The following is a 17,962-nucleotide window of genomic DNA, read 5'->3' as shown; positions in this document are numbered from 1 at the left end:
TCACACCAAATTTTCAGCCTAGTTATCACTGCCTACCTGATCAATAGAAGAGATATCCATGCCAGCCGATATAAGGGCTGCATCAATAGGAGCGCGTACACGGTCAAACACATCTGCACACAACTCCTCAAATTTCTCCCTCTTCACCATCAGCTTCATATCTTCTTCATCTAGAACTCCCTCAACCTGTGCATCCAAAAAGAAACTTCAGATTATTTTTTACATATATGTAGATACAATGATACTCTTTTTGTCTGTCTATTACATTTAAAATCAACTTCATTTCCAGGGGAAATGATAAGACCCACACTGTCTCTTAACTTACATATCATATCCTTAAAACATTGTCTTGCAACCTACTATGCAATGTTAACTCAAACATTTATATGAGCACCTCTTACCTTTAATTATGCACACTCTGTAAATTAGATAAGTACAATTGATCTATCCATTCACACACACAAAATGTTTCCTTTAATCCAAGCTAGGATTTTTTTCCTCTTGCATCTTTAAAAATATCTCCAGTCCTATTCAATTCTCTCACTGCATTTGCCTTTCTCTTGCACTGTCTACTTTGCATGCATTTACATTTATTATTCATTCATTATACTTGATCATCATTTCCCGCGTCAGCGAGGTAGCGCCAGGAAACAGACGAAGAATAACCCATCCATTCATTTTTTTTTTTTTATACTTTGTCGCTGTCTCCCGCGTTTGCGAGGTAGCGCAAGGAGACAGACGAAAGAAATGGCCCAACCCCCCCCCCATACACATGTATATACATAAGTCCACACATGCAAATATACATACCTACACAGCTTTCCATGGTTTACCCCAGACGCTTCAAATGTCTTGATTCAATCCACTGACAGCACGTCAACCCCGGTATACCACATTGCTCCAATTCACTCTATTCCTTGCCCTCCTTTCACCCTCCTGCAAGTTCAGGCCCCGATCACACAAAATCTTTTTCACTCCATCTTTCCACCTCCAATTTGGTCTCCCTCTTCTCCTCGTTCCCTCCACCTCCGACACATATATCCTCTTGGTCAATCTTTCCTCACTCATTCTCTCCATGTGCCCAAACCATTTCAAAACACCCTCTTCTGCTCTCTCAACCACGCTCTTTTTATTTCCACACATCTCTCTCACCCTTACATTACTTACTCGATCAAACCACCTCACACCACACATTGTCCTCAGACATCTCATTTCCAGCACATCCATCCTCCTGCGCACAACTCTATCCATAGCCCACGCCTCGCAACCATACAACATTGTTGGAACCACTATTCCTTCAAACATACCCATTTTTGCTTTCCGAGATAATGTTCTCGACTTCCACACATTCTTCAAGGCTCCCAGAATTTTCGCCCCCTCCCCCACCCTATGGTCCACTTCTGCTTCCATGGTTCCATCCGCTGCCAGATCCACTCCCAGATATCTAAAACACTTCACTTCCTCCAGTTTTTCTCCATTCAAACTCACCTCCCAATTTACTTGACCCTCAACCCTACTGTACCTAATAACCTTGCTCTTATTCACATTTACTCTTAACTTTCTTCTTCCACACACTTTATCAAACTCAGTCACCAGCTTCTGCAGTTTCTCACATGAATCAGCCACCAGCGCTGTATCATCAGCGAACAACAACTGACTCACTTCCCAAGCTCTCTCATCCCCAACAGACTTCATACTTGCCCCTCTTTCCAAAACTCTTGCCTTTACCTCCCTAACAACCCCATCCATAAACAAATTAAACAACCATGGAGACATCACACACCCCTGCCGCAAACCTACATTCACTGAGAACCAATCACTTTCCTCTCTTCCTATACGTACACATGCCTTACATCCTCGATAAAAACTTTTCACTGCTTCTAACAACTTGCCTCCCACACCATATATTCTTAATACCTTCCACAGAGCATCTCTATCAACTCTATCATATGCCTTCTCCAGATCCATAAATGCTACATGTATGACTCATGGTGAGGTGCCTGAGGATTGGAGGAATGCGTGCATAGTGCCATTGTACAAAGGAAAAGGGGATAAGAGTGAGTGCTCAAATTACAGAGGTATAAGTTTGTTGAGTATTCCTGGTAAATTGTATGGGAGGGTATTGATTGAGAGGGTGAAGGCATGTACAGAGCATCAGATTGGGAAGAGCAGTGTGGTTTCAGAAGTGGTAGAGGATGTGTGGATCAGGTGTTTGCTTTGAAGAATGTATGTGAGAAATACTTAGAAAAGCAAATGGATTTGTATCCATTCATATACACACATATAAACATAAACGGCTATACACACACATATACAAATATATGCATAACATATACAATATACATACAGAGGAGGAGGCTGAGTGAGGATATTCCCTCTAAGGTTCAATCCTCTGTTCTTAATGCTAACTCGCTAATAGGGGAAATGGCGAATATGTATGAAAAAAAAATACATATACACAGACATATATGTACACGAACATATTCATACTCATTTGCCTTCATCCATTCCTGGAACCACCCAACCCACAGGAGACAGCATTGCCAACCCCTGCATCAGCAAGGTAGTGCCAGGAAAACAGACAAAAAAGTACACATTTGTTCACACTCAGTCTCCAGCTGTCATGTGTAATGCATCAAAACCACAGCTCCCTATCGACATCCAGGCCCCACAGACCTTTCAATAGTTTATCCCAGATGTTTCACATGCCCTGGTTCAGTCAAATGACAGTATACACTGACCCCAGTATACCATATCATCCCCATTCATTCTACTCCTTGCAGACCTTTCATCATCCAGCATGTTCAGGCTCCAATCACTCAAAATATTGTTCACTCTATCCTTCCACCTCCAATTTGGTCTCCCCCTTCTCCTTATTCACTCCACCTCTGACACATATATCCTCCTTGTCAATTTTCTACACTCCTCTCCTCTGACACATATATCCTCCTCGTCAATTTTTCTACACTCCTCTCCATGTGTCCAAACCATTTCAACACCCCCTCCTCTGCTCTCTCAACCCACACTCTTTTTATCACCACACACTTCTCTTACCCTTTCATTACTTGCTCAATCAAACCACCTCATCACATACTGTTCTCAGACATTTCATTTCCAACACATCCACCCTCCTCCACACAATCCTATTTATAGCCCATGCTTTGCAACCATATAATGTTGTTGGAGCTACTGTTCCTTCAAACATACCCATTTTCTCTTTCCACACAATCTTCATCCCTCCCAGAACCTTCGCCCCCTTCTCCACCCTGTGACTCACTTATGGTTCAATGGCTCTACTCAATGCTAAGTCCACACCTAGATATCTAAAACACTTCACTTCCTCCAATTTTTCTCCATTAAAACTTGCATCCCAATCAACTTGTCCCTCAACCCTAATGAACCTAATAACGTTGCTCATATTCATATTTACTCAACTTTCTACTGGGAAAAAACAACAAAGGCAACATTCGTTCACACTCTCTCTAACCATCATGTATAATGCACTGAAGCCACAGCTCCCTTTCTACATCCAGGCCCCACAAAACTTTCAATGGTTTACCCCGTACGCTTCACATGCTCTGGTTCAATCAATTGACTGCACGTCGACCCCGGTAAACCACATCGTTCCAATTCACTCTATTCCTTGTAAGCCTTTCACCCTCCTCACACAAGCCTCCTTTCCAAGCTCACTTAATCTCACCACTCTCTTCACCCCAACATTCTCTCTTCTTTTCTGAAAACCTATAAATATCTTCACCTTCGCCCCCACAAGGTAATGATCAGACATCCCTCCAGTTGCCCCTCTCAGCACATTAACATCCCAAATTCTCTCTTTCACGCGCCTATCAATAAACATGTAATCCAATAACACTCTCTGGCCATCTCTCCCACTTACATATGTATACTTATGTATATCTCTTTTTAAACTAGGTATTCCCAATCACAAGTCCTTTTTACGCACACAAATCAACAAGCTTTTCACCATTTCCATTTACAACAATAAACACCCCATGTATGCCAATTATATCCTTAACGGCCACATTACTCATCTTTGCATTCAAATCACCCATCACCATAACCCAGCCTTGTGCATCAAAGCTGCTAACACAGGATAGGGGAGAAAGAATACTTCACAAGCATTCCACACATGACGTAGAAGGCAACTAAAGGGGATGGGAGCAGGGGGCTAGAAACCCTATCCTCCCCTCTCTTCCTACACGTACACATGCCTTACATACCTGATAAAAACTTCTCACTGCTTCTAGCAACTTACCTCCCTTCCCATATACTCTCAAGACCTGCCACAAAGCATCTCTATCAACCCTTCATGTATGTATATTATACTCAATCGTAGTTCTCCACGTCAGCGAGGTAGTGCCAGGAAACAGATGAAAAATGGCCCATTCACTCATATACACATTATCTTATTTCTATCATACCGAGTCGCTGTCTCCCGCCTTAGCAAGGTAGCACAAGGAAACAGACGAAAGAATGGCCCAACCCACCCACATACACATGCATAAACACCCACACACAAACATATACATACCTATACATTTCAACTTTCTAAAAGGGAAAACAGGGGTCACGTGGGGAGTGCTCATCCTCCTTGAAGGCTCAGATTGGGGTGTCTAAATGTGTGTGGATGTAACCAAAATGAGAAAAAAGGAGAGATTAGATAGTATGTTTGAGGAAAGGAACCTGGATGTTTTGGCTCTGAGTGAAACGAAGCTAAAGGGTAAAGGGGAAGAGTGGTTTGGGAATGTTTTGTGAGCAAAGACAGGGGTTGGTGAGAGGACAAGAGCAAAGGAAAGAGTAGCACTACTCCTGAAAGAAGAGTTGTGGGAGTATGTGATAGAGTGTAAGGAAGTAAACTCTTGATTGATATGGGTAAAAGTGTAAGTGAATGGAGAGAGATGGGTGATTATTGGTGCCTATGCACCTGAGCATGAGAAGAGAGATCATGAGAGGCAAGTGTTTTGGGAGCAGCTGAGCAAGTGTGTTAGCAGTTTTGATGCACGAGACCAGGTTAAAGTGACGGGTGATTTGAATACTAACGTGAGTAATGTGGCAGTTGAGGGAATAATTGGTATACAAGGGGTGTTCAGTGTTGTAAATGGAAGAGCTTGTGGATATGTGTGCTGAAAAAGGACTGGTGATTGGGAATACCTGGTTTAAAAAGAGAGATATAAACAAGTATATGTAAGTAGGAGAGATGGCCAGAGAGAGTTATTGGATTACGCATTAAATGACTGGCGTGTGAAAGAGAGACTTTTGGATGTTAATGTTCAGAGAGGTGTAACTGGAGGGATGTCTGATCATTATCTTGTGGAGGCGAAGGTGAAGATTTGTAGAGGTTTTCAGAAAAGAAGAGAGAATGCTGGGGTGAAGAGAGTGGTTAGAGTAAGTGAGCCTGAGAAGGAGACTTGTGTGAGGAAGTACCAGGAGAGACTGAGTGCAAAATGGAAAAAGGTGACAGCAAAGGACATAAGGGGAGTGGGGGAGGAATGGGATGTATTTAGGGAAGCAGTGATGGCTAGCGCAAAAGATGTTTGTGGTATGAGAAGCATGAGAAGTGGGCAGTTTAAAAAGGGTAGCGAGTGGTGGGATGAAGAAGTAAGATTACTAGTGAAAGAGAAGAGAGAGGCATTTGGACGATTTTTGCGGGGAAATAGTGCAAATGACTGGGAGATGTATAAAAGAAAGAGGCAGGAGGTCAAGAGAAAGGTGCAAAAGGTGAAAAAGAGGGCAAATGAGAGTTGGGGTGAGAGAGTATCATTAAATTTTAGGGAGAATAAAAAGATGGAAGCGAAAGTGAATCATAGGGTGGGGGAGGGGGCGAAAATCCTAGGAGCCTTGAAGAATGTTTGGAAGTCGAGAACATTATCTCGGAAAGCAAAAATGGGTATGTTTGAAGGAATAGTGGTTCCAACAATGTTGTATGGTTGCGAGGCATGGGCTATGGATAGAGTTGTGCGCAGGAGGGTGGATGTGCTGGAAATGAGATGTTTGAGGACAATATGTGGTAAGAGGTGGTTTGATCGAGTAAGTAATGTAAGGGTAAGAGAGATGAGTGGAAATAAAAAGAGCGTGGTTGAGAGAGCAGAAGAGGGTGTTTTGAAATGGTTTGGGCACATGGAGAGAATGAGTGAGGAAAGATTGACCAAGAGGATATATGTGTCGGAGGTGGAGAGAACGAGGAGAAGTGGGTGACCAAATTGGAGGTGGAAAGATGGAGTGAAAAAGATTTTGACTGATCGGGGCCTGAACATGCAGGAGGGTGAAAGGCGGGCAAGGAATGGAGTGAATTGGATCAATGTGGTATACTGGGGTCGATATGCAGTCAATGGATAAAATCAGGGCATGTGAAGCATCTGGGGTAAACCATGGAAAGTTCTGTGGGGCTTGGATGTGGAAAGGGAGTTGTGGTTTCGGGCATTATTACATGACAGCTAGAGACAGAATGTGAACGAATGCGGCCTTTGTTGTCTTTTCCTAGCGCTATCTCGCACACATGAGGGGGAAGGGGGATGTTATTCCATGTGTGGCGAGGTGGCGATGGGAATAAATAAAGGCAGACAGTATGAATTAGGTATATGTGTATATGTCTGTGTGTGTATCTATATGTGTACATTAAGATGTATAGGTATGTATATTTGTGTGTGTGGACGTGTATGTATATACATGTGTATGGGGGTGGGTTGGGCCATTTCTTTCGTCTGTTTCCTTGCGCTACATCGCAAACGTGGGAGACAGTGACAAAGCAAAATAAAAAATAATAAAAGAATATAAAAAGATGTTTTGGAAGGAGGTAAATAAAGTGCGTAAGACAAGAGAACAAATGGGAACATCAGTGAAGGGGGGTAATGGGGAGGTAATAACAAGAAGTGGTAATGTGAGAAGGAAATGGAATGAGTATTTTGAAGGTTTGTTGAATGTGTTAGATGATAGAGTGGCAGATATAGGGTGTTTTGGTCGAGTTGGTGTGCGAAGTAAGAGGGTCTGGGAGAATGATTTGGTAAACAGAGAAGAGGTAGTGAAAGCTTTGTGGAAGGTGAAATCCGGCAAGGTGGTGGGTTTGGATGGTATTGCAGTGGAATTTATTAAATTAGGGGGGTGACTGTGTTGTTGACTGGTTGGTAAGGATATTCAATGTATGCATGGCTCATGGCGAAGTGCCTGAGGATTGATAGAATGCATGTATAATGCCACTGTACAAAGGCAATGGGGATAAAGGTGAGTGTTCAAATTACAGAGGTATAAGTTTGTTGAGTATTCCTATGAAATTATATACAAGGGTATTGATTGAGAGGATGAAGGCATGTACAGAACATCAGATTTGGGAAGAGCAGTGCTTTCAGAAGTGGTAGAGGATATGTGGATCAGGTGTTTGCTTTGAACAATGTATGTGAGAAATACTTAGAAAAGCAAATGGATTTGTATGTGACATTTATGGATCTGGAGAAGGCATATGATAGAGTTGATAGAGATGCTCTGTGGAAAGTGTTAAGAGTATATGGTGTGGGAGGCAAGTGGCTAGAAGCAAAGTTTTTATCAAGGATGTAAGGCATGTGTACGAGTAGGAAGAGAGGAAAGTGACTGGTTCCCAGTGAATGTCGGTTTGCGGCAGGGGTGTGTGATGTCTCCATGGTTGTTTAATTTGTTTATGGATGGGGGGGTCATGGAGGTGAATGAAAGAGTTTTGGAGAGAGGGGCAAGTATGCAGTCTGTTGTGGATGAAAGGGCTTGGGAAGTGAGTAAGTTGTTGTTTGCTGATGATACAGCGCTGGTGGCTGATTCGGGTGAGAAACTGCAGAAGTTGGTGACTGAGTTTGGTAGTGTGTGAGAGAAGAAAGCTGAGAGTAAATGTGAATAAAAGCAAGGTTATCAGTTACAGTAGAGTTGACGGACAAGTCAATTGGGAGGTAAGTTTGAATGAAGAAAAACTGGAGGAAAAGAAGTGTTTTAGATATCTGGGAGTGGATTTGGCAGTGGATGGAACCATGGAAGCAGAAGTGAGTCATAGGGTGGGGGAGGGGGCGAATGTGCTGGGAACGTTGAAGAATGTGTGGAAGGCAAGAACATTATCTAGGAAAGCAAAAATGGTTGTTTGAAGGAATAGTGGTTCCAACAATGTTATATGGCTGTGAGGCGTGGGATATAGATAAGGTTGTGTGGAGGAGGGTGGATATGTTGGAAATGAGATGTTTGAGTACAATAAGTGGTGTAAGGTGGTTTGATCGAGTAAGTAATGAAAGGGTAAGAGAGATATGTGGTAATAAAAATAGTATGGTTGAGAGAGCAGAAGAGAGTGTATTGAAATGGTTTGGTCACATGGAGAGAATGAGTGAGGAAAGATTGACAAAGAGGATATATGTGTCAGAGGTGGAGGGATCGAGAAGCAGGAGACCAAATTGGAGGTGGAAGGATGGAGTGAAAAAGATTCTCAGTGACTGGGGCCTGAACATACATGAGGGTAAAAGGCGAGCAAGGAATAGGGTAAACTGGAACAATGTGGTATACTGGGATCGACGTGCTGTCAATGGACTGAACCAGGGTAAGTGAAGCATCTGGGGTAAACCATGGAAAGTTTTGTGGAGCCTGGATGTGGAAAGGGAGCTGTGGTTTCGGTGCATTACACATGACTAGAGACAGTGTGAACGAATGTGGCCTTTGTTTTCTTTTCCTAGCGCTACCTCGAACACACTCTGGGGGAAGGGGGGGTGTCTTTTCATGCGTGGCGTGGTGACGGCGGGAATGGATGAAGGTAGCATGTATGAATATTGTCACGGAACACGTGCGTGTCTTTGTGTATGGTATTGATAGTTCTTATCAGGACGAGGATTAAGCCTCCCTCTGAGACGTCCTCAGAGCTTCAGTTCACACCAAGCATTAGGCGTAATACTTTAAATTTAATTTAATTTTGAAACCAGATGGTCATTTGTCCTTGAGCACCCCGACCCTTCTCCGAGGCGGGGGGATTAAGTTGTCAATCAGCTGCAGAATATTTCGCCACTGTACTGGACATGTCGTTGCTGTAGGCTTACAAGAGGGAGGGTGATCTACGTAGTTTTGAGCTACGCATTCTCCAACCAATCAGAATATTTCTGAGTCCCATAGCCAATCAAAATGTAAGGTTGTATAGCTAGCAGGGAACGCTTGTCTTTACTGTAATATATACCCATGACACCCGCTGAGTCTCTCTCTTTCTAGCCCAGCGAGGTAAGTGGTCCACCCCTGCTGTAAGTCCTGCTGTGTTGTAAGCCTGTAAGCCCTGCTGTGCTATAAGCCCATTACCCGAGTGTTGTGCTGTAAGCCCGTTAAAATTATCAGTGTAATATTATCGAAGAACTGCCTTAGGGGAAAGAGAACTCCTGGCTTGAAATCTTATCTGGAATGTTAAGTCATGTACAAATGTTATGTTCAATGTTAAACTCACTTTCAATGTTAACGTAATGTTTCATGCTTGATTTATGTGCCTATCTTTGTACACTTGAATTCTTTCATTATAAGTAGATTTAATGTAATGCTGGTCTTTAATTCAATCCCATAACTTTATTATTGTGTTATCCTGAGTTGTGCAACTTGACAAATCTATAACGTCCTTGCAAGACAAGGAACAGTAGTATTTGTAACATATGTTACTGGCGACCTTACCTGAATAAGTATTGAATTTGTAACAATATGTACATGTGAATATATGCATGTCTGTGTATGCATATGTATGTATACGTTGAAATGTATATGTATGTATATGTGCATGTGTGGGTGTGTAAATATATACATGTGTATGTGAGTGGGTTGGGCCTTTCTTTCGTTTGTTTCCTTGCGCTATCTCACTAACACAGGAGACAGTGACAAAGTATAATGAATAAATATTAACTATGTATGTACATGTATGTGTAGGTTGATGTGTATACGTGCATATAAGGGAGAGTAATGTCAAGTGTTTTGCGATGATATAAGTGTAGAACCCAAAGAAAGAAGACTAAGAAAAACTACTGAAATACCCAGACACAGTCAACAAATGGGCAAAAGAGAACCTACAGGAATCTAATAAAAAGAAATCTGAACAAATATGTCATGGAACAATCAATAATATATCAGTGCCTTCATCCAAAAACCCTTAACCCTTTAAGTTCTATACACAAACATATTCTCTGATGTTTCCTGCCAAACTTTTTATCTCCTGGACCAGCTATGAACCATATATAGACAGCATAAGCCTTCAGCAGTGATGATTCATCCTCATTGCTTTCACAGCTGTAAGCAAACTTACAACTTACATACACCATGGCAGAAGGACTCCAATTTATCAGAGTGCACACCTAGCAGCCATGAGAGTAATACTGGTGTGTCTGGCAGCCACAAACATACATGCAGCACCATGGGAAGTATAAGATGCAATTTTGATGTAGAGCAGCAATTTAGAGGAATACAATTTTTCTTTCACATAAGCAGTTTCCAACATAACAAAGTAGCACCAGGAGCTGACAAAGAATGGGTTCATTTTCTCACTTGCACTCTCTAGCTACATTGTATAATGCACCCAAACCATAAACCCTTAGCATCCCTGTCTGCAGCCAAACCCTGCATACCTTTCCATGGTTTCCCCAACTATTTCATATCCTCTGGTTCAACCCATTAATGGCTTGTTGCCCCAATTACAATATGCTGTAATTTTTTCTACCCCATACATGCATCACACCCTCCTTCAAGCTCCAATCACTCAAAGCATCTTTCAGTCTACATATCCACCTCCTCATTGTTCCCTCCTTTTCTGACAACACATATAAACTTTTAGTCAGCCTCTTCCACCTCATCCTCTAACTCATCCTCTCCATGTGTCTAAACCATTTAAGCACACCCCTTTCAGTTCTCTCATACATAACCTTTACATTATCATACCTCTCTCTTCTTTATTTTTTCATACTTGATCACCATTTCCAATGTTAGTGAGTTTGTGCCAGGAACACATGAAGAAAGGGCAGATCCGTTAACATACATTCTCTAGTTGTCATGAGTCATGTGAAATTTCTTATTTGCTCATCCTTCCTGACACCACATATTGTCATCAACAATTCACCTTCAAACACATCCACCACACTCCGTATCTTTTCTTTTTTTACCTAGTACCAATGCCTCACATCTATACAAAACCATCCAGATTACAATGCTGACCAATGCCACCTCACCAACCCTGTAGATAATGGAGTGAAAAAGCAAAGGGGTGGTGGTGATTAGAGAAGTAAAGTGGAAGGGTGAGGTAACATGCAGTGGGTGTGTTGCCATGTACTCCTCACTTTGCCTAGCTTCACTTAACCTGCCTTTCATTTATACTAACAAATCACTCCATGAATGAGTCACCTTTTCTGCTGTTAACTTCATGTTTGTCATGCCAGAAGCTTTTATTTTGTTTGCATTACTAATGGTTCTAACCATTTATGCAGCCAATTTGAAAGCATCACTGACATCAACCTGGCACTAATTAGCTACCTACCGCCTCAAGACTTGGAATTTTACATCCACGGATAGGCTTTTCCTGAACACTAAATGCACTAGTAGCAACATAACTTGCAGGCCATCTCACAGACACAATGAGCAAAAAATTGTCAAGAATGTGTGCATGGTGTTAATGCAGCAAAGTTTGTACTGTACTAACAGAGGAGAGCACTTGGCAGTGATTGGATAAGATTGTATGTGTGTACAGCACTCTCACTGGCCAAGTAAGATAAATGAAGAGAGCTGCTCTCGGTGTGTTGTGAATATTCGGACTCATGAATTTTCACTTTTGCATTCTTCCGTATTATTTGCCATTTCCTGCATTAGCGTCCACACACGCAAATATACATACCTACACAGCTTTCCATGGTTTACCCCAGACGCTTCACATGCCCTGATTCAATCCACTGACAACACGTCAACCCCGGTATACCACATCGCTCCAATTCACTCTATTCCTTGCCCTCCTTTCACCCTCCTGCATGTTCAGGCCCCGATCACACAAAATCTTTTTCACTCCATCTTTCCACCTCAAATTTGGTCTCCCTCTTCTCCTCGTTCCCTCCACCTCCGACACATATATCCTCTTGGTCAATCTTTCCTCACTCATTCTCTCCATGTGCCCAAACCACTTCAAAACACCCTCTTCTGCTCTCTCAACCACGCTCTTTTTATTTCCACACATCTCTCTTACCCTTACGTTACTTACTCGATCAAACCACCTCACACCACACATTGTCCTCAAACATCTCATTTCCAGCACATCCATCCTCCTGCGCACAACTCTATCCATAGCCCACACCTCGCAACCATACAACATTGTTGGAACCACTATTCCTTCAAACATACCCAGTTTTACTTTCCGAGATAATGTTCTCGACTTCCACACATTCTTCAAGGCTCCCAGAATTTTCGCCCCCTCCCCCACCCTATGATCCACTTCCGCTTCCATGGTTCCATCCGCTGCCAGATCCACTCCCAGATATCTAAAACACTTCACTTCCTCCAGTTTTTCTCCATTCAAACTCACCTCCCAATTGACTTGACCCTCAACCCTACTGTACCTAATAACTTTGCTCTTATTCACATTTACTCTTAACTTTCTTCTTTCACACACTTTACCAAACTCAGTCACCAGCTTCTGCAGTTTCTCACATGAATCAGCCACCAGCGCTGTATCATCAGCGAACAACAACTGACTCACTTCCCAAGCTCTCTCATCCACAACAGACTTCATACTTGCCCCTCTTTCCAAAACTCTTGCATTCACCTCCCTAACAACCCCATCCATAAACAAATTAAACAACCATGGAGGCATCACACACCCCTGCCGCAAACCTACATTTACTGAAAACCAATCACTTTCCTCTCTTCCTACACGTACACATGCCTTACATCCTCGATAAAAACTTTTCACTGCTTCTAACAACTTGCCTCCCACACCATATATTCTTAATACCTTCCACAGAGCATCTCTATCAACTCTATCATATGCCTTCTCCAGATCCATAAATGCTACATACAAATCCATTTGCTTTTCTAAGTATTTCTCACATACATTCTTCAAAACAAACACCTGATCCACACATCCTCTACCACTTCTGAAACCACACTGCTCTTCCCCAATCTGATGCTCTGTACATGCCTTCACCCTCTCAATCAATACCCTCCCATATAATTTACCAGGAATACTCAACAAACTTATACCTCTGTAATTTGAGCACTCACTCTTATCCCCTTTGCCTTTGTACAATGGCACTATGCACGCATTCCGCCAATCCTCAGGCACCTCACCATGAGTCCTACATACATTAAATAACCTTACCAACCAGTCAACAATACAGTCACCCCCTTTTTTAATAAATTCCACTGCAATACCATCCAAACCCGCTGCCTTGCCGGCTTTCATCTTCCGCAAAGCTTTTACTACCTCTTCTCAGTTTACCAAATCATTTTCCCTAACCCTCTCACTTTGCACACCACCTCGACCAAAACACCCTATATCTGCCACTCTATCATCAAACACATTCAACAAACCTTCAAAATACTCACTCCATCTCCTTCTCACATCACCACTACTTGTTATCACCTCCCCATTTGCGCCCTTCACTGAAGTTCCCATTTGCTCCCTTGTCTTACGCACTTTATTTACCTCCTTCCAGAACATCTTTTTATTCTCCCTAAAATTTAATGATACTCTCTCACCCCAACTCTCATTTGCCCTTTTTTTCACCTCTTGCACCTTTCTCTTGACCTCCTGTCTCTTTCTTTTATACGTCTCCCACTCAATTGCATTTTTTCCCTGCAAAGATCGTCCAAATGCCTCTCTCTTCTCTTTCACTAATACTCTTACTTCTTCATCCCACCACTCACTACCCTTTCTAATCAACCCACCTCCCACTCTTCTCATGCCACAAGCATCTTTTGCGCAATCCATCACTGATTCCCTAAATACATCCCATTCCTCCCCCACTCCCCTTACTTCCATTGTTCTCACCTTTTTCCATTCTGTACTCAGTCTCTCCTGGTACTTCCTCACACAAGTCTCCTTCCCAAGCTCACTTACTCTCACCACCCTCTTCACCCCAACATTCACTATTCTTTTCTGAAAACCCATACAAATCTTCAACTTAGCCTCCACAAGATAATGATCAGACATCCCTCCAGTTGCACCTCTCAGCACATTAACATCCAAAAGTCTCTCTTTCGCACGCCTGTCAATTAACACACAATCCAATAACGCTCTCTGGCCATCTCTCCTACTTACATAAGTATACTTATGTATATCTCGCTTTTTAAACCAGGTATTCCCAATCATCAGTCCTTTTTCAGCACATAAATCTACAAGCTCTTCACCATTTCCATTTACAACACTGAACATCCCATGTATACCAATTATTCCCTCAACTGCCACATTACTCACCTTTGCATTCAAATCACCCATCACTATAACCTGGTCTCGTGCATCAAAACCACTAACACACTCATTCAGCTGCTCCCAAAACACTTGCCTCTCATGATCTTTCTTCTCATGCCCAGGTGCATATGCACCAATAATCACCCATCTCTCTCCATCAACTTTCAGTTTTACCCATATTAATCGAGAATTTACTTTCTTACATTCTATCACATACTCCCACAACTCCTGTTTCAGGAGTACTGCTACTCCTTCCCTTGCTCTTGTCCTCTCACTAACCCCTGACTTTACTCCCAAGACATTCCCAAACCACTCTTCCCCTTTACCCTTGAGCTTTGTTTCACTCAGAGGCAAAACATCCAGGTTCCTTTCCTCAAACATACTACCTATCTCTCCTTTTTTCACATCTTGGTTACATCCACACACATTTAGGCACCCCAATCTGAGCCTTCGAGGAGGATGAGCACTCCCCGTGTGACTCCTTCTTCTGTTTCCCATTTTTAGAAAGTTAAAAAAAAAATACAAGGAGGGGAGGATTTCTGGCCCCCCGCTCCCGTCCCCTCTAGTCGCTTTCTAAGACACGCGAGGAATGCGTAGGAAGTATTCTTTCACCCCTATCCCCAGGGACAATATACATATATATATACACATACACACACATACACACACACACGTACATATACACACACACACACATACATATATATACATATGAAAAATGTAAGAAACAATTTAGAAAACTGAAACTTCTAGCTTGAAATGAAATGAAAAAATGAATGTCACATAATGGTTCAACCTCTGGCTATGGAAAAAGGAAATGTTTAATTTATTTACACAAACGTCAATATTATTATTATTATTATTATTATTATACTTTGTCGCTGTCTCCCGCGTTTGCGAGGTAGTGCAAGGAAACAGACGAAAGAAATGGCCCAACCCCCCCCCCATACACATGTATATACATACGTCCACACACGCAAATATACATACCTACACAGCTTTCCATGGTTTACCCCAGACGCTTCACATGCCTTGCTTCAATCCACTGACAGCACGTCAACCCCGGTATACCACATCGCTCCAATTCACTCTATTCCTTGCCCTCCTTTCACCCTCCTGCATGCTCAAGCCCCGATCACACAAAATCTTTTTCACTCCATCTTTCCACCTCCAATTTGGTCTCCCTCTTCTCCTCGTTCCCTCCACCTCCGACACATATATCCTCTTGGTCAATCTTTCCTCACTCATTCTCTCCATGTGCCCAACCCATTTCAAAACACCCTCTTCTGCTCTCTCAACCACGCTCTTTTAATTTCCACACATCTCTCATACCCTTACGTTACTTACTCGATCAAACCACCTCACACCACATATTGTCCTCAAACATCTCATTTCCAGCACATCCATCCTCCTGCGCACCACTCTATCCACAGCCCACGCCTCGCAACCATACAACATTGTTGGAACCACTATTCCTTCAAACATACCCATTTTTACTTTCCGAGATAATGTTCTCGACTTCCACACATTCTTCAAGGCTCCCAGAATTTTCGCCCCCTCCCCCACCCTATGATCTACTTCCGCTTCCATGGTTCCATCCGCTGCCAGATCCACTCCCAGATATCTAAAACACTTTACTTCCTCCAGTTTTTCTCCATTCAAACTTACCTCCCAATTGACTTGACCCTTAACCCTACTGTACCTAATTACCTTGCTCTTATTTTTTCTTTCTAGTAAAACCAAAGCTCCAAGATGCAAGCAAGAGCATGACAGTGAAACAGCACTCTACAGGGTAACACTAACTGGGGTATTAGTATAATGTTATTATGAATATCAAAATGCAAAGATCACATTTTACCAAAAAATATGCAAGTTTCTTTTATCAAGACATTTAAGAAAAGAGTGAATAAAAAAAAAAGACCCATGCAGTTGATGGAAAAAGAAATGAGAAAAAAATGCAATGGAAAATGAAAAACAGCTGGAAACAACTGCTGGAAGCAAGTCAAAACAGACCACTCACAGAGTCCACAACAGCACAGGCTTGAAAGAGTGAACTATCAAGAGAGCCACAAATGAAAAGCCCATTTACCAAACAACCCAATACCCACAGATATGATTCCCTGGCTGACAAAACAAGCATTCACAAGGTATATAAAACACAAAAGAACAGTAATGAAGTACATGTGCACAAAAAATCCAAGTTTGGTATTAGTACCACCTTAAGGATAGATAATAAATTTTTGAACAATCTTGTTTTTCAAAATGAACATCTTTTCAGGACATTTAAAGGAAAATATAGCAATTCTTTTATCTATTACTGACCTGACTAAGATGCTCAGTGTTAGCAGAGAGCACTTTAGCCAATCTTCCAGCTTCCTTTAACAGCTTAGCCATAGCACGTGGTGATTCAAGCACACTGTTAGAAGTCTTCTTTACTTCATTAAACTTCTGGGCAAGGTAATCTCTCAAACGAAGCTGCATTTCCAGTCCACCCAGGGAACGGTCATAACTGTAAACAATTTATCTTTTTAGTCTTCACTTTCATCAAGACTGGAAACATAAGTATGATTTAAAGACCAAAAAATAATATAACCAAATTTAAAGTCTTGTTTCATGGAATCTAATAGCCAGAATAAAAAAATATAGAATGCCTATGAATTTCTTTTTACTAACAAGCCATAACGGGAAAAGTAAAGATTAAGCTTCCTCCCAATTCATCTCTTTAATCTAATATATACAAAGCAGAGCAACTTGACCACCTGCAAAATTATGACAGCTCCCACTTTCTTTAAAAGAACAAGCTTGAAATTAAGGAAAAACAATCCATATATTACTCATATTTTGAAAATTTCAAAAGCCTATATAGTAAACATAAAAAATCAAGAGGTAGTGTCTGTCCTAAAAATGTTAAGCTCCCTTCCAGTAAAAACGGAGGAGTGTGGATGAGTTGGAAATGAAATGTTTGAGGACAATATGTGGTGTGAGGTGGTTTGATCCGAGTAAGAAATGAAAAGATGAGAGAGATGTGTAGTAATAAAAGTGTGCGTTGAGAAAGCAGAAGAGGGTGTGTTAAAATGGTTTGGACATATGGAAAGAAAGAGGGAGGAAAGGATGACAAAGACAATATGCATGTCAGAGGTGGAGGAAAAAAGGAGAAGTGGGAGACCAAACTGGAGGTGAATGTATGGAATGAAAAAGATTTTGAACGATCAGGGCCTGAACATTCAGGAGGGTGAAAGGCGTGTAAGAAATAAGAGTGAATTGAAACAATGTGGTATACTACGGTTGACATGCTGTCAATGGGCTGAACCAAGGCATGTGAAACTCCCAGAGTAAACCATGGAAAGGTCTATGGGGCCTGGATGTGGATAGGGAGCAGTGGTTTTGGTATATTACACATGACAGCTAGAGACCATGTGTGAGCGAATATGGGCATTTTTGCCGGTTTTCTTGGCGTTGCCTCTCTGAAACGGGGTAGCAATGCTGTTTCCTGTGGGATGGGGTACTGCTGGGAATGGATGAAGGCAAGCAAGTATGAATATG

General features: G+C 42.0%; 1 protein-coding gene across 2 annotated transcripts in view; it reads right to left on the bottom strand.

The window, feature by feature from the left end:
- Positions 1-17,962, bottom strand: part of Grp170 (Grp170 co-chaperone) — a 201,341-nt gene that overhangs the window by 105,674 nt on the left and 77,705 nt on the right. For both annotated transcript variants that reach the window (XM_071666297.1, XM_071666296.1), the window contains exons 6-7: positions 16,742-16,928; positions 37-186 (exon numbers count right to left, since the gene is read on the bottom strand). In XM_071666297.1, the coding sequence (XP_071522398.1) occupies positions 37-186; positions 16,742-16,928 (337 nt within the window). The remainder of the gene's footprint in view (positions 1-36; positions 187-16,741; positions 16,929-17,962) is intronic.

The sequence above is a fragment of the Panulirus ornatus genome, chromosome 11 (assembly GCF_036320965.1).
Source record: "Panulirus ornatus isolate Po-2019 chromosome 11, ASM3632096v1, whole genome shotgun sequence".
In the NCBI taxonomy this organism is placed as follows: Eukaryota; Metazoa; Arthropoda; class Malacostraca; order Decapoda; family Palinuridae; genus Panulirus; species Panulirus ornatus.
The sequence above is the reverse complement of the archived record's forward strand: the minus strand, read 5'-3'. Positions and strand labels throughout refer to the sequence as shown.